Here is a 23,166-nt window from a genome sequence, read left to right as displayed (position 1 = left end):
GCAGGAGGGGCGGGAGGTACCAGGGGAGGGGGCTGCGGTTTCCGCGGGAATCGATAGCCAATCGTGTCCCAGGGTGGGAGAAGCCCCGTTCTTTTCCCGCCCCTTCCCGTTCCTTCCATAGCCTCCTCTCTTCCCATTGGACTGTTGGGGCCCCGGTGAGCAGTGTGCGCTTGCGCCTCTCCAGGGGGCGGGGCCTGCCGGGTCGGGGCGTGGCCGCGCGCAGGCGCGGGGCGGCGCGGCTCGGGTGGGAGGCTGGGGGAGGGATGCAGGGGCTGGCGCGGCCGGGCGTTTGTTTGTTTAGTGGGTGGTGCGCGTGCAGCCCGGGAAAAGCTGGAAATGGCGGCGCGGAGCGGGAGGTCGCGGGCTACCCTGCACGGGAAGGGGCTGATGGCGGCCGACCGGAGGAGCAGGTGAGGAGAGCGGGGCGGGGAGGCCGCCGCGCGAGCGGCGCGGTGTCTTGGCCTGGTCCCGCGTGGGCAGAGGCTGCGGCAGCTCCCTTTGTCCACCGCAGGAGAGTCTGCGCCAGAGTGGGTCTGTCAGCCGCGCTGGACCTCGCGGGCAGCGTCTCCGGAGGAGATGCTCCTCCTTTTCTATCCAGTTCTCGTCTGAGGACTTAAACTCTTGTCTCCCTAAAAAACCACAAAGACCTTCTGCAGACTTCGCCGCGCGGCCTGGGGCGCTTTTGATGTGGATTGACGTATCTCGTGCCCTGCACTGCTTCCCATCTGAGAGCTGTTTGCCAGAGAATTCCACGCAGGTTTAGGGGATTCGAATCCTTTGAGAGGACCACACAGTTCCTCTTAGTCTCCTCAGTTAGTTTCGATGCAAACACTGCACAGGAGGACACAATTTAATGTTTCCTCTCCAAACCGCCAACGCTGACTTAGAAACGCGAACCTTCAAAGCGCACGGAACAAAAACGTTAGAACCATCTTGGTGCTGTTTTTCTCCGTTCCCTTTTCCATGGTGTCCTAAAATTCCGGGTGACTAGAAACTTTGGGAAAGTTCATACTTAATCCTCTTTTTGTAGGGTTGTTTGTTTTTTAAGGCAGTAGCAGGTGCGCGGAGTGGTGCTTTAGATAAAAACTAGTGTTCAAAATTCAAGCATGGGACATAAGAGGGCTCAGAACGTGAGTCAGTAGATTGTGCCTGTGGATGAAATTGCCTAGGGAAGAGGCGTCTTTTGCAGGGGAGTCCTAGTGTGATGTCAGCATTTAAAGGCTCCCGGGCTGTAATCCTGGCACCCTGATGGCTGAGGCAAGAGGATTGGAAACTCAAGACCAGTTTGGTCTACGGAGCTCTAGACCTAGTCGTATCGAAGGTGGTGGGGAACAGGTCAAATACCCTCAAAAGGAAACCAGAGCCTGGTGAGAACTGAGGCGAATAGTGAGGATGTTAAGCGAAGACAGCCTTTTAAGAAATGGCTGCTTCTGATGAACTAAAAAAAAAACTCTGCTGTACCGTTAATTATGTACCCAAGGATATACCCAACCAACAGGTGCAGTTGGTTTATACTTAGCCTCATCACTGTGTTGTCTTTTAAGGTTATTCTTACTGAAGTTTTAAATTTATGTAGATGTTATTGTAGTGGATTTTGAGATAGCTGGTCCATTCTGAATACTTCCTCTGCCTCCATATCTCTTGATAATGCAATGTCCTGTTTTTTTAATCTGTCTACTTGAAGGACTTAATTTAATCTAGGGACATTCAGCAAGTGCATGGTATTGCATTGATTGAGGATGCTTATTTGTTTTCTATTTTACCCACAATGAAATCAGGATTCATCTAAAAATCTATTTTGATGTATAAAGTGAATCTGTTTTACAGTATCACCTCCACTGCCCTCAGACCATAAGCATTGTCTCATGTTGAACAAACTGGAGATCTGAGTTTATATGCATTGTGCACCTAAAGGATATTTACTGGAAATGGGATTCTGTTATTCATGAGCATAAGCAGGTTGCTTCAAATTTGAGATCTAAACTAGGAAATCTTTCAAATACAGTACTGCTGGTAAACCAAATTACCAAAATAATTTACCATTGCTTGTACTATCCTTGTGATTACAAGTTATATCATGTTCACCATTGGTATCTACCTAATGTGGTTTTATTTAGTTTCTACTTACCAATTTCTTGTTGGATTTTGATCATTTTTTAGTATTAGGTTATCAAGGAAATAGAGAATATTTTTTAAAGATTTTATTTATTATTTATACAACATTCTGCCTGTACACCAGATCTTACTATAGATGGTTATGAGCCACCAATGTGGTTGCTGGGAAATGAGCTCAGGACCTTAGGAAGAACAGTGAGTGTTCTTAACCTCTGAGCCATTTCTGAGCCATTTCTCCAGCTCATAGAATATTTTTAAAATTATAATTAATGTGAGCAGTCTAGAGCAAGTTTATGTCTTTAAAATGTGGCTGTCAGCTTTAGGCTTTTATTTCTTTATTCCTGTCCTAAGATCATTTTCACTGTAGGTTAGTTTTAAAAGTATGTCTTATTTTCTGAACGTTAGAGCTTGCCTATCAGAAGAGTGTTTCTTCTCTTGGATATATTTGTGCTTCTTTATATTAAATTGACCAAGATAGTTCCTTCCTCTCATAGTCAGATAATTATCTCAGATAGTCTGATATAAACATTCTCTAGAGAATTATACCTTATTTGCTTAGTGTCAGTATGTTACTGCTTAGTTTATTTTTATTTAAAGAGTGTTAATAAAATACGCCTTTATCTTGCTTCTAAGTGCATTTTGCTCTTACCCACTCCTCTTCTCCTCTTCCGTGTGCAGGCTTATGCTTGACAGTCCCTCTGCCTGCCTTCTTTTTGTAGGATATTGGCAGTGTGTGGTATGCACCCTGACCATCAGGAAAGTCTGAAAAGGAACCGAGTAGTGCTGGCCAAACAACTGTTGCTGAGTGAACTGTTAGAACATCTGCTAGAAAAGGACATCATCACTCTGGAAATGAGGGAGCTCATCCAGGTATCTGTAGGTGAAAGAGGCTCCGAGGAGATAAACTGGTTCTAGGGTGGGACAGAGAAAGACTGAAAGGACGTGCTTCCTTGTTAAGGAAATGGAAAGTTCTTCTCAGCCTTGAGAAATTGACAGAAAAATGTCACCTGTGTATACTCCCTTGGTAAAAAGGAATTCCCAAGATGAATGAGAACACTGCTAGGAGTTCATGTGGAAAAATAGCTTTATAACTAGATAAGAAGATATAATTTAATGTTTTATCCTTCTGACCTAGGCCAAAGGAGGCAGCTTCAGCCAGAATGTGGAACTTCTCAACCTGTTGCCAAAGAGAGGACCTCAGGCTTTTGATGCCTTCTGTGAGGCCCTGCGGGAGACCAGTCAGGGCCACTTGGAAGACTTATTACTCACAACTCTCTCTGATATTCAGCATGTACTGCCACCGGTAAGAAGCCATAGAAATGTATCTTGGGATGGGTTAGTTTGATCAGAAAAGATAAGGAGCAGTGCACACAGGGAGAGACTTGATTTTATTTAAGACAGAGCCATCTCTCTGGGGTCTTTCATGGTGAATCTTGATATCTTACAGTTGAGCTGTGACTATGACACAAGTCTCCCTTTCTCAGTGTGTGAGTCCTGCCCGCCTCAGAAGCAGCTTCGCCTCTCCACAGGTGAGAATTAATAGGACAGAAGGAACCTCCCACATTGACTTAGTTGCTTTTTGACTGGTATCTGACTTTTTCCTAAACGTGAGACACATTTCAAGATAGGAACAGTTCTTTGTGAATTTTTGACAGGCTAGCAGAACAGGTTAGAAGGGATATAAATTAAACTCATATCCCTCCATCATAGGTAGTATTCTTCAAAATAATTGGCTTTTTGTGCAATATATTCAGGTAGGAAATACGACTCACTCATTGTATATGATTTGAGATGTCTTCTCTTTAAAGCCAAATGAGAAAATGCTACATTCAGGGCTCCCTCTATGTACTGAGATGATTAGAACCAGGCTTGTCCCTCATTCAGCAAGTTGAGTATTTGCTATTTGAATCCGTAAGTTGCGGGGAGGGGGTGGCCAGTAATGAGCAGAAGCCAACATAGTCTGCCAGCATGGTACTTACATGTTTTCAAACCTCAGTTTAAGGGCTGTCTGCAGTTAAAGTGATTAATACGAGCAGTGCTGAAATGTGTACTAGCTTTTGGCATTTTTTTTCTACCACAGATACTATGGAACACTCCTTAGATAATGGTGATGGTCCTCCCTGCCTTCAGGTGAAACCGTGCACTCCTGAGTTTTATCAAGCACACTACCAGCTGGTGAGTTTGTCTAATTTCAAAGAAGAGGTGGGGAGTGCGAGCTTTTCCTGTTCTTCTGAACCTAGTTTGCATGTTTCCTTGCTGCCTTGTTTCTTGTCAGAAAGTCGTCCATTGATGCCTCCTTTGGCTTTCCTTTTTTTCCAGGTGCGGTAAAACAGAAGAATTGGTTTTGGGGAGCTGTTGTCTGCTTTTGGGATGAGGGTTATTGTTTGGGCTGTGTTTTGATCTCGTAGGGTAGTCACAATGCCTGTCTTCAAGAAGCTCGAGCTCTAATTGGCTTCCTCCTCCTAGGCCTATAGATTGCGGTCTCAGCCTCGTGGCTTGGCACTAGTGTTGAGTAATGTGCACTTCACTGGAGAGAAAGACCTGGAATTCCGCTCTGGAGGGGATGTGGACCACAGTACTCTAGTCACCCTCTTCAAGCTTTTGGGCTACAGTGTCCATGTTCTACATGACCAGACCGCACAGGTACCTGTCTGGAAAGGCTGACGTGTAAATCAAGGGTGGGCTGTACTTTGGTCCTGGATGTTTTCGCTCACTCTGTTGTGCTGCTTCTTGCAATCTAGTAAAAGGACCTAGGGCCAGCCAGTTGTCTGAACATTGCTGTCTCAGGGTAACTGCTTTCATGGAGTTATAATAGTCCAGGGTTGGGTTCCCACATTTATGTGTTCAGAAACTTGACTCCCAGTCACTCAGGAAGTGATGAGACAAGATCTGTCCAAATAAACTCTGAAAGGATATTTATAAATCAGGCTACACAGGCCTTTGCTTCATAGTTAATACCATTACTTAAGAACTCAGTTATTGTGGAAACCATTACTTTTGGCAGATTCCGTTCTTCCTAGTAAAAGAATGTATATAAATCCTATTTAGAGACAGTCGAAGTCAGTGTTGGGTTGTTTTAGAGTAGGTTGCTTCTGGACAAGTCCCACACATCATAAGTATTTTGTTGTCAGTTTTTCCTCACTGACTTGTTTCTGAGCATCACTGGCAGGTCAGGAGTTAGTTCAAGACCAACCTTCTTTACATAGTAATTTGAAGGGCAGCCCAGGTAACGTGAGAACATGGCTCAAAAAAAAGGTCCCCTTTGGTGTCTTGAGGTGAAAGATTCTGGCTCTGTGTTGAGAGTTTGTTGTGGTTGTCTTGGCTGTCCTACTTCTGTGAGAATCGGTAATGTATTTGCTACACTTTGGGTGTGGCCAGTTTCATCAGTCCTTGTCTCTGTGTCATTCTTGACATGATACTCTTGCTGGCTTGCCCCTAATTGGCCACTTAAAATAGGTCCATTCTTTGCTTCAGAGCCATAACTGTGGGTTGAGGTTGTGGCTTAGTGTGTAGAACATTTGCCTAGAGTTTGCAAAACCCAGAATTTAATCTCTTGCACCAGAGGTGGGTGGGGGAAGCTATAACTAGAACAACCTTTTCCATCAAGGAGATTGAGGTAGATAGCTTGTCCTCCTCAGTTACTGTTGACAGAACCTACCCAGATTTATACTGTTTTTTTTTTTTTTTTTTTCCTGAGGGAATATCCATTCTTTATATTTTTGTTGGAAACTATTATGCCATGGTTTTCTAAATTGTATGTTGTTGACAATGGATCTTAGATGCCTGAAAAAGGATTTAATTATATGTCACTTATATACTTGAAAAACGCTGGGTTTTTGGTTTTGTTTGTTTGGTTTGGTTTCTTGTTTTTGTTTTCTGTTTTTTTGGTTTTGTTTGTTTGGTTTTTTTTGAGATATTTAGGAGACTTGATGAGTCCATGAACTGTGCTTTATATAAGCCATTTCCATTTAGGCTATATCTGAGGCATATTCGGTGACTTCTGAATTCACATTCCCAAGTCGTTCTGTCACTTGAGTTGCAGTAAAGCTAACTTTTGAGCACCTTGTGATTTGAGAGCTGTTAACACACACTCACTCTCTCACATACTCATACACACACAAATTTAATGTTGTTCTAAATTCAAGGATAGATGTGGAGGGGGCTCTTAACATCAGTTTTTCTGCCTGCATTACTAATAGAGCTGGAGCTTCTATTACAGGAGTTGAGAGCAGAGACCACCTGAGTATATGAGGTCAGAAGAGTACAGTGGGTGAACTTACAAAACTCCTGAAGGAGAGACAGTGAGCAGCGTGCAGATCATATGAGCATGTCGGAAGCCGGGTAGTTGCTGTGAACATACTTGGCTCCATTGGTAATGTGCAGAGTGCCCTCTTCCTATTGGGCTTCTCTAAAGACTACTTTTTATCTTGAGTTTTTAGCACACAGTGAAATAGAACCAAGAAATCTAAGAGCTTATTTTGTATCATTATCAATCTTCTTGACTAGTAATAATTCCCTTTAGATAGAAAATAGTATAATTAATTGTACAGAATCCTTTTCTGCTGTTTTCATGAAGAGAGCACTAACTAGTGTTTTTACCACTCAGTTATATATTCAGTGTCTGTCATCAAATATGTATTATGTTTACCTCTGGAGGTAACCAACTTGAGTCACAGTTTAGCACATTACAAAACAGGTGTCTTGTAAGGTGGTAAGTTTTTTGCATTTGGGGTACAGATGACCAGGAGAATGTAAGGACAGTCGATGGGTTGTCACTGGAAAATGCAGCTATCTATACAGCTTTGCATTTATCAATAAATGGTATACTCCTCATACGGCCTCCAGCCACCAGCAAAAGAATACCCAAGAGCTATAAGCCCTGCTGTTTATAAAAGTACTATACTGTTATAAAAAAGTTAATCTACAGATTCTATTTTAAGTTATGTTGCTTGTAGAAAAATCTAAATAATTAATCTACATTTGTTAAATGGTTTATTTTATATTCAGTTACAAATTATGTATGTTCTTAGCTTTATTGTCCACCTTTTTACTAATATAATCAGCAAGATTAAAATGGCCATATATATTCTACTCTTCAAGGAAAATTGCCTTTTAACTGGTATCTAGAACATTCACAGTTACTCATTCTTTTGAAATTACATATTTTATAATCAAGTACTATGTTGTGGCTTGCTTCTCCTTATCCAGAGAATAGCTCTGCTTTTTCACCATCTCCAGTTATAGAGTATGCAAGCAGAAGTATCCAAACAGGCCAGGTGTGATAATGACTATGTTTGATCTCTGTACTAGCTTAGGAGACTGAGGCAGGAGGAGTAAGAGTTCAAGGCCAGCATGGACTGCATAGTAAGTTCTGGGTTAGCCAGAGCTACATAGTGAGACACTGTCTTTAAACAAATAAACCCAAATATTTCCAAGGAGGTAGACTAGCGTCTCTTAAACTTTAAATGCCAGAGTTAGAACAATTTTCTGAAGCTCAGCCTTTCATATTTTGCACAAGTTCTGAGTGCTGCTGCTGCAGTTGTTGCTTTGGGAAACCATATCTTTAGAAGCGCCAAAACACGCACAAGTGAGCTGCATATTGAGAGTGGAGGGGATGGTAAATGTGGGGCTAGTGTGCTGTGATGGTTCTGCCTAGAGCAAATTCATCTTCGTTATGTTTCCTTCGAATGTATAGTAAGATGAACAGACATGATTTAGTTTCTCTCTGTCCATTGCAAGTAAGAAAGAAGGCTTTGACTAGACCGCCTCTTTAATTGCAAAGGGAGACACAGATTTAAAAAGTATATTAGATACTGTGTAGTTTTCTTTTAGACAACCAAACTCTTAAGTCGGTGGTGTCTGTGTATAACAAATTAGTGGACATAAAAATTCTTAAGTTGGAACCCAGGTTGAGCAGTAATAGGTTTCTCTGAACAAATAATATTATTACTCTGTCAGATGTGTTTATTATAATAATGATCTTTGGGATACATGTGAGACACAGTGAATAAATTCTTTCTTTGCAATATTCTATTTTACCTTCACAACCTAAGAGAAAATTTACTTCTAATGATTTTCTTATAAGGTGAAAATTAGAAGTTGGAGGGACCAAGAAGCTTGTTCGAATATATGAATCATTCCCGACTAAATGGATCTGATTCCAGGGCCACATATGATGTCTGTCTGCCTGTGTGGAAGTACCTCACAGCTGCTTCTCCTGAGAAAAGGGTTTTTTGCAGACCTCATTCTGGGACATTTGAATCCAAATAGAGACTAGATAAGTCTGCTGTTCTCCACAGTCTTGAGACTTTTTCCCATATCACAGAGCAGTTTATGCTTTTGTAACTGAGAAAGTCCTGTCTCCCGTGGGCCACTTATGTATAAGGCTGAAAGTTTGAGAATGAGTCAAGATGACACACTCAGAGTAACTTTTTTTTAACATCTATGAATGTATGTTTGTATGTGCTTAGGGGTGTGTATGTGTTTAGGGGTGTGTGTGTGTATAAGGTTGATGTCACGAATCCTTGATAGCTTTCAGTCTTACATGTTGAGGCAAGGTCTCTCAGTTGAACCCAGAGCTTGCTAGTGTGACGAGTATAGCCAGCCAGCTTATTCTAGGAAATCTTTTGCCTCTGCCTTCCATGTGTTAGAATTACAAGCAAGCCCATATGCTCACCCAGTGTTTCTCAGGTTCTGGGATCCAAGCTCTAAGCCTCAGAATGTAATGGCAAGCCTACCTGAGCTATATCCCTCTCCCCCATGCACCAGGTAGCTTCCTTAGTCAATTCACTTTTATATTTAATACATGGGTTCTTATCTATTTCATGTGAGACACAGTGAATAAATTCTTTCTTTGCAATATTCTGTAAACCCACATTCACAGTTTGATGTTTGAGGTCATGTGCCTTTTTCTTATGAGTGCATAGGGGGTTTTTTTAGCATTTCAGAGAGTTTGTGCCTTATTGGTGATCCCAAGAATATACGGAAAAACACTTATATCTGTCAGTAGATAGGGTTTCTTTTAAATAAGCCAGAGATTAATGTTTATGTTGATGCTGACTGGTGTTCTGTTGATACTAGCAGGTGTCTCTGTCTTTTAGGAGATGCAAGAGAAACTTCAGAATTTTGCACAGTTACCTACACACCGGGTCACAGACTCCTGCATAGTGGCACTCCTCTCACATGGTGTAGAAGGTGGCATTTACGGTGTGGATGGCAAACTGCTTCAGGTGTGTATAATTTTGTGGAAATTGCCCATTGAAAATAGCTCATTCTTCCTGCTTGTCGATTTGGATCAGCTAGTTTTTTCTTGATGTGACCAAATACCTGAGAAGAAGCTTCTAAAGGAGGATGTACTTTGGCTCATGGTTTGAAGGGATACAGTGCATCATGCAAGTGGGACGTAAGGTGCTTTGTTAAATAATGGCACCTGAATATTTAATACTTCTGGGCATAGAACATCCTCAGCGTTTTTCAGAGTTGAATAATTCTTCATTTATACAGTATTCTGTCTGCATGTACACCTGCACAGAAGAGGGTGCCAGATTTCATTACAGATGGTTGTGAGCACCATGCAGTTGCTGGGAATTAAACTCAGGACCTCTGGAAGATCAGCCGGTGCTCTTAACCTCTGAGCCATCTCTCCGGCCCCAATTCTTTATTTTCTAGTCAGTGCTAAGAACATTGCTTCACATGAGTAGATAATATAAAATGGCAGCTGTATGGGCTTTTTCATAAATTGTTGAAAAAGCTGTCCCAATACTAAACCAAAATTCATTCAATAATTTTTTTTAATGAAATTTAATCCAGCAATTCAAAAAGCAGTTTTTAAAATCAAACATTCTAACAGCACAGTCCAAAAAATGACCAATCTTATGTCAGTGCTGAAGAGTGAAGTAATCTAAACTAGGTGTTTAAGGCAGATTTGCTGGCATGTGCAGTGCAAAGTGCACAGAAATGTTCAGAACTAAGACTGAAATGAAGTCATATGGTAGAATACCAGCAAACACTAACAAACACCTCAGGTTTCTTATGCATTTGATTTTTAAATGAACTGTTGGCTATTGTAAATGTAGAAACTTTTCCATAAATCTTTTGGCAACCCCCACATTTAGACCTCATAGGAAGTTACAACCTATAGTTTTAAGAAACTGTTCTAGGGGCTAGAGAGGAAGCTAAACAGAAACATTTACTGCTCTGTAGAGGACCCAGGCTTTGTTCCCAGTTTCCACATCAGGCAACTCAACAGCATGTCATTCCAGTTCCAGAAGACCCAATACCCTCTAGCTTTTGTGGGTGTCTGCATGCACAAAAGGCCTATACACTAGTGCAGGCACACATAACATAAATAAACATAGTAGATCTTTAAAAAAAAAAACAGATCCTAAGTCCTATCATGAGGCACCCAAATGCATCACATTTAAACCATACATAACCTGCCCCTGGTTCTCTAAGACTTAGTCAGCATCCCATAGTGAAAAATACATCTCCAAGCATCTTCTATGTTTTAACACTGTTCAAAAGTACAACTCTAAAGTACTATGAGACTGGGGGTAAAATTTAAAACAATGCAAAGAGCCAACCAAACAATATTATACTCAATATACAATGACAGAGTAAATATTTCTGTTCCAAAAATAAAGGAATGGGGTCATAATAACAAAAATAGATGAAAACAACACTGAAACCCTCCTGAGTGAATAACAAATCTCACAGTTCTACATTCAGCATCTGGGGTTCCTCATTACATCTTTTGCTCCAACTAGCATGATAAACTTGCCCTTCCAGCTTTAGCATGTGCCTTACACACGCTGTTTGGGGACTGCTTCACTTGGTACCAACAGCTTTCCATGGCAGAGGTCCCACGTTTCTGGTTTCTTCGTTATGTGGGGTCTCCACTTAGATCTTAGTCTTCACCTTCGGTTTCACTCACTTAAGAGTTCAAACAGATACCCAGCCCTGCTGAGGCTACGCATTGTATGCCCTCGGTGACTTTCAGGAACCTCGGTGCAAGTATCTGATTCCACCTCCCTCTCTGCTGCCAGCTTGAGATGTGGCCTGACCCTCTTAAGCCAAAACTAAAGCAGTCTCTGCCTTTTTAGTGAACCTTGGAAAATACTTTCCTGGGTAGTGCATACAGCAGGGTACACCTAAGGATTGTTTTTGCAGGTATTCTGCTTTGTTTGTATTTGTATCCTCAACCCTGGAACTCTCCTGGTTGGGAACTTTGCCCCAAACCTCTTTGCTATTGTCCAGTGCAGAGTTCAAGTTTTACTATAATGGCTCTCTCCTATGATATCTAGTACTGGATTCCAGTCATCCTTGAGGACACAGTGTTCCCTTGGACCTTTGACACCTGAGAGTCTGAGGGGTTCTGGTAAAAAATAAGAACTTCCACCCTGTCCTTAATTTTAAGCATGCTCAGGGCCTTTCTTTATGAAACTGCATTTTTATATCTTTATGCTGTACACTCCACTTACTATAAATGTGGGTAAATTTAATGAGCAGTAACCGTATCATACAGCCTGAACGTTTTGCTAAAATATCCTTGGCTAAACAAATTAGTCCATTATTTAAATTCAACCTCAATTTTTTGAAATACGGACAGACTGTATCCACATTCCTCACCATAGTGGGACACAAGCTAAGTACTCTTTGGAGTCCTTGTTCCATTCTGTGATCTCTTGAGCCTGGCCTGTGCTAGCATTTCTCTTAATACTTTGGTCTCATGAAAACACATTAAAATGGCCCATGAAGTTCAGCTCACAGCACTCTAGGGCTTCCTAGCCTACAGCTTCTAATTCTAAAGTAATTCTAATTCCACATTCCTCCAGCAAACTAGTTCCAACGGCCTGTGAACACGTGGGAAGGGTTATCACTGTATTGACCCCTCTCTGGTACCAGTTGTTACTGTTAGTTTTCTTGAGCTGAGACCAACTACTTAACAAGAAGCAACTTAAGGGAGGAACAGTTTGTTTTGGCTCTCTATTTGAGGGTATAATCTGTTGTGGCAAGGAAGCCAGCTCTCCTGTGGAGACAGGAGCTTGTAGCTGCTTATTTGCATTGGGTAGATCATGCAGCATAAAAAAAGAGATGCTGGCATATCTGGCTTCCTTTCAGTCTGGGCTCCAGGTGTTTCCTCCTCAGTCAATTTTTTCTGGAAATTGAGTGTCCTCAAAGGCACACTAAAGTATGTCTCCTAAGGAATTGTAATCTCGTCAAGTTGACAAGATCAGCCATCACCCCATCTTTCAGATGATGGCTGTATTTGTATGTGTTAGACTTCAAGAGCTCTCACTGGCTACCTAACTTTTCCTCTCCCATATTTGTTTCCGGAAGCTCCAAGAGGTTTTTCGACTTTTTGACAATGCTAACTGTCCAAGTCTACAGAACAAGCCGAAAATGTTCTTCATCCAAGCGTGTCGTGGAGGTGAGTGCCCTGGCAAACCAGCATCTGGGTGGTGGCTCCTGGGCAGCCTCCACCAGCTCTCACTTTCCTGTTTGCTCCTCTCAGGTGCTATTGGATCCCTTGGGCACCTCCTTCTGTTCACTGCTGCCACCGCCTCTCTTGCTCTGTAAGTGTCTCCCAATGCATGGGGTGTGCTAGGACTTGGGCAGCCCATGGCTCTCAGTCTGACCAGCTCTGTACACCCCCATATCCTGTTCTCCAGAATCTCATTAACTCTTTTCTGCTTATTAACTGCAGTGTACTTTTTTATTGTCTCTCATTCTAGCTTTCTGCTTATCTCTTCCAAATCTTCCTTTTCTGACCCCTCTTCCATTTTCTCTCTGTACTGTGGTCACGCTTCTATGCGCCTGCCTCTTTTCTTTACCATTCTCAGAGCATGCAGGAGAACAGTACAGAATTCATGTCTGCCTCGGACTCTCCTATGCTGCTTCTAGCCTCCTCTTTCTTGCATGCAGTCTCTTCTACCCCTTTAAGAGCCAAGCCTGTGTAACACGGCTCAGAAGACGCACAGGCCTCCTTCTCATCTTAAGGAAAACAGTAGTAATTAAGAGTCTAAATTTGGGGTGAGATTGTGACTGTACTGCTTAATAATTATGTGAAGTTAGATAAGTTACTTCACATCCCTCCACTTCATTTCCTTCTTAAAAACTGTGGGTAGTCATTATATAAAACTTCTTTACGCTGTTGTGATGATTAATGATAAATCTGGAGAGAGCTAGCCATGGCAGCTACAGTGTAGTCAGCATCTTCAAAGGCCTTACAGTTTGGGTTAAAGTTTGCATTATCCAAACATGCAGGTGCCTTATGTTTCCCTCTGTGCCACCAGAGTGTATTTTAAGGTCCTGCAGTGACAGTAAATACCATCACAGAAGCAGAAGAAAATGTATAAGTACGTCTAAGTAGTATATGTACTCAGGAAATAAAAGCAAGTATATGTGGGGCAGTTTGAGGTTAGTTCTCATGCAAGGGTGAAGTTCATGTCCTAGTAGCTGTACAAGTAATAGGTACACAGAAATGATAGATTGTTTTATCTGAGGGCTTCCTGAAGAAATTTTTATGGCTAGGGAAAGGCTTAACTTGGATCATTGATACGTACTTTACACAGGTGTGGAGAGAGTTTCCAAGAAAAGTGATGGTGCACGTGACAAACACAGGATTGTAAAATGTACACTCTAGTTATATAGTGTACCACAGTGTATTGCACATGCGTGTGTGCGTGTCCACACGCCTGTAATATGTCACATATCTGCAGTGCTCAGACCTACAAAGCTAAGAATCTCTGTCATTGATGGCGTGAGATGTGGCTGTTCATAGGCTGTTGGTTCAGCTAATTACAAACCTTTGGGCATAGCTGAGATTTTGGGCTTCAACAAATAATGCTTTGGGAGTTTAACGATGAAATAAATGTGGTACATTTTACAAGGAAAGTTAGCATGGAAGGGAGCTGCACTAAAAAAAAAAAAAAAAAACATGTGAGGGCAAGCATTTTTCATTTATAGATGTTTCCCCAAGCCCAGAGCATTGCATTACACACAGTAGCACTTAAAAATTTTGAGTGAATAAATGAACTTATGTATAGAAATTGCAATACTGTAGAAAACAATTGTGAAGAAGAGATGGGTAATGTTTGTTGAATAATATGCCTGAAACTTGAAGGCAAGAGGTAAGCTTTCCATCCCCTGAAGGAGCTTAGGCTGACCTAGATCCTTTAAAAGGCAGTAACAACAAAGGAAAACATTAATGGTCATTTTCTTCCTACCTCAGAAATGTAAGTATTGCTGGGGATGGAAGAAGAAATTCCGTTTTTTTTTTTGTTTTGATTTTTGGAGTAATTTGAATCTTTTGTTGTGCCTATCCAATGTCTAAATGCAGTCCATTAAAGTATAATCTGAAGCTGATTCTTCTCTGAAAATTCGAATTTACCAATCTTCTTGAAATATGATGATTGACTCTTAAGCTAGAGGGTGAGCTTGTTAAGAACATAGTTTTTGGTTTGGTTTTTATTTTGTTCTGCTTTGTTTTTAACTCAGTGTGTCCCTAGATCTCAGTAGAAGACAGTTCCTGGTAGGTGGTACATAGATGATGCTTAACTCTTTTCTGAGTCAGTGAATCCTGGTCCTTTCACGCAAAGCTCTTCAAACATCAGTTGGTCTTGTGAATCTCACTCAGGAGGTCCTGTGAAAGGGCATACTCTTAGGTTTGGTGTGCTGATGCACACACCTTCATTCTCTCCCTTTCTCCAGACATGATTCCTGCCTAACCCTAAAATAAACAGCAGCCTGTTATTGTCTATTTTGTAGAAGAAAATTTTTAGTTTTTCTAATTTTAAGTTCTTCCTTTTGAACTTCTCTAAGTCTTGGATGCCTGCTATAATTTGTCTTACAAACTTAATAAACAAGTATGGAAAGTTACAGAAGTGTAAAAACCACCTTGAAAACCACTGATCATATTCAGTCTCATTTTTTTAAACTGATAACATAGTTTGAGGTTGTAATTTTAATGTAGAATATGACTAGTAAACAGACTTGGTTTCTTATAAGACTGAATATCACCATTTTACTGTCTAATACAGAATAAAAAGTGTTATTTCTATTCATTACTAACTGAAAGGGTTAATGTGATGATTTCTAACTCCATTTGCAAAAAGTACTTAATTTGGCACTTTGACACTTTGCAGAATGGGACGTGTTCTGGCCTATATAGGTACATCTGCCTGCCTTTTAGAAGTTACCCCTTGAGCAATGGATGCGTATTTAGAAAGTAATGACTTTTTAATTAATTTTTTTTTTTTTTATTCATTAGTTACAGGTTGGAGGCAACAGCTGAAAATGGCTCTTCAGTCAAGATTATAGGGAACTTGGGTGTACCTGTGTCAGATACATAAAAGACGGGAGAAAGTAATATCTTTATCTCGTCTGTTGGTCTTTTTACAGATGAGACAGATCGAGGGGTAGACCAGCAAGATGGAAAGAATCATCCACAATCCCCAGGATGTGAGGAGAGTGATGCTGGCAAAGAAGAATTAATGAAGATGAGACTGCCTACTCGCTCAGACATGATATGTGGCTATGCTTGCCTAAAAGGTATTTTGAGACACAATATGAATACAAATACTGTCCTAGGTGTGGGTTTTGTTTTGTGCTCTGTTGTCTTCATACTGAGGTCTGCTTCATACTAGGGAGGGTAGAAGATGTGGTAGAAGTCTGGCTTTGTGAAGATTGCCCATGACCTTCACACCTCTGGTTGTAGGCAATGCTGCTATGCGGAACACTAAACGGGGTTCCTGGTACATTGAGGCACTCACTCAGGTGTTCTCTGAAAGAGCTTGTGACATGCATGTGGCCGACATGCTGGTTAAGGTAAGTCAGTGTTAAATGGCTCTATAAACCGTTGCATCTCCAGTGTTCTTCCTTCTTGCTTGCACACTTTATTCTTCTACCCTTCCAGTTGGTCTGTATCATGTAGCACAAAGTAATCTCAGACTTTGGACCATTGGTTCTGCCTCCTCAGGTGAATGCCCTTATCAAGGAGCGGGAAGGCTACGCCCCTGGCACAGAATTCCATCGATGCAAGGAGATGTCTGAGTACTGTAGTACTTTGTGCCGGCAGCTCTACCTGTTCCCAGGCCACCCACCCACGTGATGCCACCCGCCACCCGCCACCCACATGATACCATGCTTTTGGAAGTCACTGGACCACTGGGGGCACAATGGAGCCTTCTCTTCAGGATGGTTTTTGTTTTATTTACTCCCTCAGGGATCTTGAGACTCCCAGACTTGATTCCCTTTGGCCTTCTCCATCATTGGGTCTGAGACTTAAGGGCTGCTCCTTCAGTGTGGTGCTCTCTCCCTGTAGAGCCAGCTCTGAATGCATTTGTTGCCAGAAGCATTTTGGCTACAGCCAACGAGCCTGGGAAGTGACATCATGAACACAGTATTATTGCAGGGAGAGGGCATGTGGGTTTCTCAATGTTTGTGGTATTTCTGTTCCCAGGGTTCTTAGGGGTATTTTGGTCATTGCTTTTTTTCGTCAGCTAAGGTGTCTCAGAGATCATCTCCTACCTTTTCTTCATGTCTACAATGTTATTTGTCCCACAGTGAAGAATGGAAGATGTCATCTATCTTGAAGAGGCATATGGGAATGAGACCCTGCTATTCTGAGCAGAAGTTCTTTGCAATACCTTTGAGTGCAGGCCCCAAGTAAAGGATAGTCTCTCAGCTTTACTCTTGGTTCTTTTATGGTTTGTGCACCTAGCCTTTGAACAGAGCCTAGAGCCTGTACATTGGAAGTCATACTTTCCCTGGTCTTTGAACTGATATGAACCTTGTAGGACTTATCAACATAAAAATGCAATGGCGGGTCACTGCTGTGTTTCACAGTCACCTGTCACTAGGATCTCTCCTTCCTTACTGTGGTTTCTGCTGTGCAGTTAAACTGTACTTCGTGTCTCACATCAAGGAAGTTTCTTGTTTTGCATTGGTTCCCCCTCTTTACCTTCATCCCATTCGCTGCGTCTGCCAAGTCTGTGAAATCCGCCTTTGCAGGATGTTCTGGCCACTTAAGGTGCAGTGCGGTACCTTGTTTCTGCATCTTCTTCAGTGTAATGTTCCTTTGGTTTTATGAAGCAGTGTCTCCCCTTGGCATTGTTTCTCTGTGTTTCAGTGAGAATAGTACCATACTAGTACTCCATTAACCTAGAAGCACTTGTCTCTGCTTTAATGAAACTTTCTTATTCTTTAAAACCTTTTGTATTTTTATTTTTGCTTCACTTCAGCTTATTCTCTATATAACAGAGTAGTTTGGGTTTTTAAAATACCTGATAATGTCACTCTCCTGCTTAGAGCACTAGCTTCCTGTTACACCTCATCTCAAATTCAAATTCTTACCCCAGTTTACAAGATCTGGCTCTTACCTTCCCTTTGGATATTATTAAATGGAGATTTCTCACTATGCTCCAGTCCCTCTCAGTTCCTTCTGTCAATGTCACAGGTGTTCTGAACTCTTCCTTAGGATGGCATATTCTTGAGTCTAGTGGAGCCCTCTTAGCCATGCTGTTTATGAACAGTCTTCTAAACCTCTTTGTACTTGCATCATGTTGGTCCTTCCGTCATGCTTACTGCAGTTTATAATGGCACTTTTTCTTGTTTCACTTGTTGATACCTTCCCTCCTAAGCTGAAAGCTCCAAGAGAGCAGAAACTTTCTACTTACTGTATACCCAGTACCTGGCACTTACTAGGTCTTCAATGAATAAAGGAAAGAAAGAGATAAGCATCTAACTCCAGTTAGATCCTACATTTTAGCAATTTATAAATTGCTATTACAGTATAATTAGTAATTGTATTGTTTGGGGGGGTTGCTGTTTATTTTTATCCACTGTTTTGTTGTTTATTTTAAATCTTTTGAAGACATATCACATGTGAGATAGGTAACTTCCTTCACATCTCCATGGTGCCCAGCAAATTTGAGGCCTATGGTAGTTGAGGTGCTCAATTAATGTTTGTTGTATGAACCAAGTGGTTTGAAGACTTGCTGTCAAATTCTGCCTTTGGTCAGTATAGGATACATATATTTGAGTGGTAGAATCTTCATACTTCCCACTGCCAAGATTTTGTATTGCCATCAGGTGCCAAATAAATGTTGATACTTAACTACTGATTTGTGCCTGGTGTCTATTTTTGTAGATGCTCAATCTTCAAAAGCTTGCGTATGTAATTTCCTTATCCCTTTACACTGCATCATTTTTTTCTTCTCATAAGTCATGCCTACATCTGAAATCCCTCGTATTTTGCTACCCCTATCTTTAAGTATGATTAGATCTGGCCCTGTCTTTGTTAGCATAACCCTAGGAACCCATGTTCAGATGAGATAGAGAAACAAGTAGTGGTTCTGGCTTCCTAAGTTATGGGAGAAGGCGTTTCCTCATTCTCCTCCCCAGAAAGCCCAGTAAAGCTCAGAGACTTTAAGCTATCAAAAAATAAAGAAATGCAGTATTGAGGACATTTCCTCTAAGACCACATAATGTAAGATCTCATAAATAGCAGGTAGAGCTAGAAAGAAGAGGTAGAAGTGGGAGGATACTGGGATTTCATTTTTCTTTCGGCCCAAATTAGATAAGAGTTTTCAAAGTAGACAAAATTTTACCAAATTCTACGTTGGCCATGAAGAGCTATAACCAGTGAGTACTTCGGGTGCATGCTTAGAGAAGCAGGAAATTCTGTTGGAGTGTTGGAACGTAAAGAGCTGTGAAAAGCTGCTAAGGAATTGACAGGTGGCTGTCAACCAGAAGAGCTGAAGCATGTCTCTAGATAGGGGAGTGCAGGTAGGGAGAACATTGGGAGCAAAGGAGCATAGGAACTGGAGAGACTGGTCAGGGTACTACAGAGAAACAACAGTAGCTCAAGTAAAGGTGGATATAAAATTCGAGAAGTTACATGGATATAGGTAGCCATTTTCAAGGTAGCAAAGATACAGGAGGTATGATATGTTGAATTAAAGAACAGTGCTGGCTTGAGCTGAAGCCCATGTCCTTCCCACCTGCCCTTGAATAAGAGTGTCAGGTTAAATTTCACAGCTCTCCTCCCTTCCCCCACTTACCTCTGCCAGGGGATTCTCTTCTAAAATTATCCCCCTCCCTGAGGTGGGGGCCAGTCCTCTAATGCCCTTCCCCATCCTGTTTTCTCAAACAGGAAAGGGAAACAGGAAGAAATGAAAGTGCCTTTCACCAGGGAGAACAGAGCTGTAAGAAGGGGATGGAGTGTCTTAAAGAGAAGGAAGACACACAGCTACAGCTGCTGGAGTGTTGCAGGCCCTGAGCTGGGAGCCTTCTATTCCATCTTCCCTGGAGTCCCATAAGGAAGTCACTTCCCCCTGTTTTTCCCCAGAAGAGACAAAGAGGCTCAGAAACTTTGATCAATCAAAAAAGAAAGAAAAGCAGTATGAGGGCATGTCTTCTGAGACCACATAGGTCTGATTTTATGATAGAGCTGCTTTTAATGATGCTGAGACACTGGCTAAAGTAGCTAACAGTCTGTTTGCCCTTACCTAAAAGTAAGGAAAGGGTTTGTGTCTTTAAAAGTCATTGTAATGGTTAAAGTGATGATGCCAGGAAAATACTTTGTTCAAAAAGAAAGAAACAAGGTGTGACCCCACTTTGAGAGTGCTTCGTTTATCTGTAATGAACTGCCTGTTTCATGCATAGACACAGTGATATTTGTTTGGCTGAGAATAAAGCTCAGTGATAGGAAGCTTGACTAGCATGCATGAGGCCCTGGCTTTAGTCCCCAGTACCACATAGTTACGGCCATATTTATTGCCCTGTGCTCTGGGTAGACCAAACTAGCAGAGATAGTAGTTGGGAAAAACGAGCACAAGCTGAAAAGAAAATCAGTTCTTAAAATTTGGGGGTAATGATACTAAAAAGATAATCTCATATGTAAGTACCTGTATCCCCATCTTGTATGATATGGCTTTTTAGTATCATGGAATGTAGGAGACAATATAAAACTTACAAAGAATGCACATACACTCTTGCTTATGAATTTGCTTCCAAGTTTAAGACTTGTTGGACTACCCACAGCCCATCTCGGGGCCCTCCAAATCAGAACCTAAGCATTGAGCCCAGTGAGATGCTGGAATAAGGCATGGGCATGGTTAACATTTAGTGCTCTTGTGAAGCAATAGCCCATGGCGTTGAAACTACTTTTAATTCTGAACACAAGGTATTTAACACTTAAATCCTCCAGTCCAATGCTAGTAGCCCGTATACATTGATGCTCTTGCTTTGAGAATCAAGGATGTTACATAGTTGCAGTTGGTCCCAGCTTGGCAGGGTATGAGCATATGCAGGCCTTGCCAGTCTCCACTTTCAAATCTCAGTCAATGACCACACTGCTCCATTTCAGGGTACTAATGTGCTCAGGAATACTTTGGAAGCAGCAATCACATCTGATATTTGTTTCTGAATGTTTCCTAAGAAAACGCTTACCTTCTTCCCCAAATGGGAAAAATCTGTCTCTGAAGCCCTCCAAAAATATAATCTTCGTTCTTTATTAGGAATCCCTTGATCCCTGTTTTCTGTTGTCTTCATCTGACCTTTACTCTATCTCCTGTCCCACGTTTATATTCTTCACGGGTGGATTGTAAACCTTGCAGTCACAGGGCTGATTCTAGAAAGGGTGTTTTCACTATTTTCAGCTTTCCTGGTATATAATTGACATAATGTGGTATATAAAGTGAAAGTATACAACCTGATGTACAAGGCATGTATTTATGCCTTGTGAAATGATCCCAGGATCCAGATTCTCAGCCTCACATTACCTATGTGTATGTGTGGTGACACTTGAAACCTACACTTAGCAGATGGCAGGTACACGTTACAGTATTGTTAACTGTAGCCACCATGTACATTAGATCTCTAAAACTCAGATCTGAATAACTGAAGTGTGCCCATGACCAGCATCTTCCCACTCCAAAGCCCACTCCCATCTCAGCTCATAGCCTTTGACTTTGTATGTGTTCCACTGCTATAGATTCTGCATATAAACAGGATGTACAATATTTGAATATGTCTGACCTCTTAGCATTGCCTAAAAGAAAGTATGTTTTTTGCTGCTGAGTCATGTGTGTATACTTCCTTTATGCCTTCACCTCTTGTCAGCCATGGAGGTGGTTTTGTATCCTGGCTGCTGCAGATATGCCACAGTGGACAAAAGAACACAGATACCTGAGAGGTGGTGGCTTATTTCCCTCTCTGCACAAACATAAGTAGGATTGCTGTATCTAGTAGCTGTTTCTAACTTACTGTTTTCCATAAGGACCATGACAATTTCTCCCAGTTAGTACCTAAGGGTTCCCTTTTCTCTGCATCCTTACCAGCTTGCCAAGCTTGTCCTTGGTGTCACTCATCATAACAGGTGTGAGGCGTTGTCTCACTGTCGTTTTGATGTATATTTCCCTCTGATAAGTGATATTCAACACCTAGAAAAGGCGCTGTTGGGACAAGACAACTCAGCATGTAAGGGCACTTGGAACCTGATGACCTGAGTTCAAGCCCCAGAATCCACATGGTAGGAGGAGAGAATGAATTCCCAGAAGTTGTCCTCTGACCCTCACACATGTGCCAAAGCACATGTGTACCCACACATGGACACACACACACACACACACACACACACACACACACACTAAATGAATTTTTTTAAAGGGGCCAGAGAGATGGCTCAGTGCTTAAAAGAACTTACTGCCTTGTAGAGGATCCACCAGCACCCATGTCAGGCCACTCACACTTGATAAAACTCCAGCTGCAGATGTGACACAGTCTTACTCATGTGTACACATACATACAAGACGTAATTAAAAATAATAACAATAAAAATTAAATTTTTTAACTTTGAAAGAAAAGGCACTTTTAATGGTATCTATTTTCTCACTTACTTTGAGCATCTCATTAGCTTAGCTCAGAATCAAAGTTGCAGACCAGATACTCAGTGTCCATACCTTTCAGTCCCCGAACTTAGACTTCTAAGAGAGAACTCTCTTGATCCTAAAATTCAGTTTGCCTCTGTTTCTTCTTCATAGGGAAAGAATGTCTGAGAAAAAGAAAAACTGATGGGAAAAACTCAGTGCCTGATGGAGTACTTTGTCCTTTATCAAATTTAATTTATTGACTAGAAAAGAGGTTACTTCTCCATCTTCTCTTGTTTATTGAGTTTCTGTGATCACCATCCCTATGACTCTGGCCTACTTCCTCTTCTCACCTGTTATCTAACCTATCCTGCTAGAGCTGTCATGAGCATCACTGTCCAGTTCAGAGCTCAGTCCCTCCCTGTTGATCTGAAGTGGGGGTGGGGCTAACACATATGTATGGGAAATGAAAGACATTGCAGAACCCAAGGCTACTACCCCTGCTTCCCACAACATTCCACACCCAGTGAGTGATAAGAGTGGGATCAAGAGGAAGACGGAGAGCTGAAGGGGAAATCTGAGAATGGGATGTATGTGGAGAGCTGGCCACAGAAAAGTTCAGTGTCCAGATGAAGACTGAAGCCTTAAGAGATACTGAGCTGAGACCATCCCAGCAAGGAGAGATGGCAGAGAGGCATCAGCTACTCTCCCAGGTGAGTTGACAGATGTTACCAGAAATTTGAGTGGCTTCATTGAGCACTCTCTCTCTCCTTACTTTCCAAGAGGTCTTCAGGGGAGGCTCAGTTGTACATGCAGCCTGAAAATTTCACTAGGAAAATTTTCGTGCTGGTCCTAATGATATTTATAAAGGCACTAGTAACCTGGAGCTATGAGCTGCTGGCTGGCAGAGGGAATCCCCTGTTGGACTGTCCCACAGGTTCTCATCCTAACCCCCACCCCCACACTGCACTCACACCTGCTTCGACCCCAGAAGGATCAGATGTGGCAGTGGTGTGTGGGGGGTGGTCATGTGATGGAGAGAGACAGCTATAAATAGCTGGAGGTGGGCATGTTGCCCCAGACGCCTTGGGGACAGGCAAAAGCAGAGGCTTAAGGAGTTTACTGGGGGAGACTGGGAGCAAGCAGGCCAAGCCCTGGCTGGGGCTTTGGGGGAGGACAC

At 41.9% G+C, this 23,166-nt stretch overlaps 1 protein-coding gene and 1 non-coding gene across 5 annotated transcripts; both read left to right on the top strand.

Annotated features, from left to right (window-relative positions):
- Positions 1 to 245: 245 nt before the first annotated feature.
- Positions 246 to 18,239, top strand: Casp2 (caspase 2). Of its 4 annotated transcripts, none has more exons than XM_055598287.1 (11): positions 255 to 410; positions 2,835 to 2,985; positions 3,251 to 3,418; positions 3,563 to 3,644; positions 4,196 to 4,290; positions 4,582 to 4,758; positions 9,216 to 9,344; positions 12,454 to 12,544; positions 15,517 to 15,666; positions 15,833 to 15,942; positions 16,094 to 18,239. In XM_055598287.1, exons 1-11 carry the CDS (start codon positions 337 to 339, stop codon positions 16,223 to 16,225), a joined length of 1,359 nt encoding a protein of 452 aa, XP_055454262.1. In that variant the 5' UTR covers positions 255 to 336; the 3' UTR covers positions 16,226 to 18,239. The 4 variants fall into 4 exon arrangements, with proteins under 4 accessions (XP_055454265.1, XP_055454264.1, XP_055454262.1 ...); XM_055598288.1 differs by lacking the exon at positions 255 to 410 and adding an exon at positions 417 to 921; XM_055598289.1 differs by lacking the exons at positions 15,833 to 15,942; positions 16,094 to 18,239 and adding an exon at positions 12,629 to 12,689 and having other exon boundaries at positions 250 to 410; positions 15,517 to 15,580.
- Positions 11,399 to 11,489, top strand: LOC129669983 (small nucleolar RNA SNORD88). Its single transcript, XR_008719111.1, has one exon. It is a non-coding gene; the product is annotated as a small nucleolar RNA SNORD88 (small nucleolar RNA).
- Positions 18,240 to 23,166: the final 4,927 nt, after the last annotated feature.

This window comes from Psammomys obesus, unplaced genomic scaffold (assembly GCF_907164565.1).
Source record: "Psammomys obesus unplaced genomic scaffold, mPsaObe1.curated_primary_1811, whole genome shotgun sequence".
NCBI lineage: Eukaryota > Metazoa > Chordata > Mammalia > Rodentia > Muridae > Psammomys > Psammomys obesus.
Note: the sequence above shows the minus strand (reverse complement) of the source record. Positions and strands in the feature narration are given on the sequence as shown.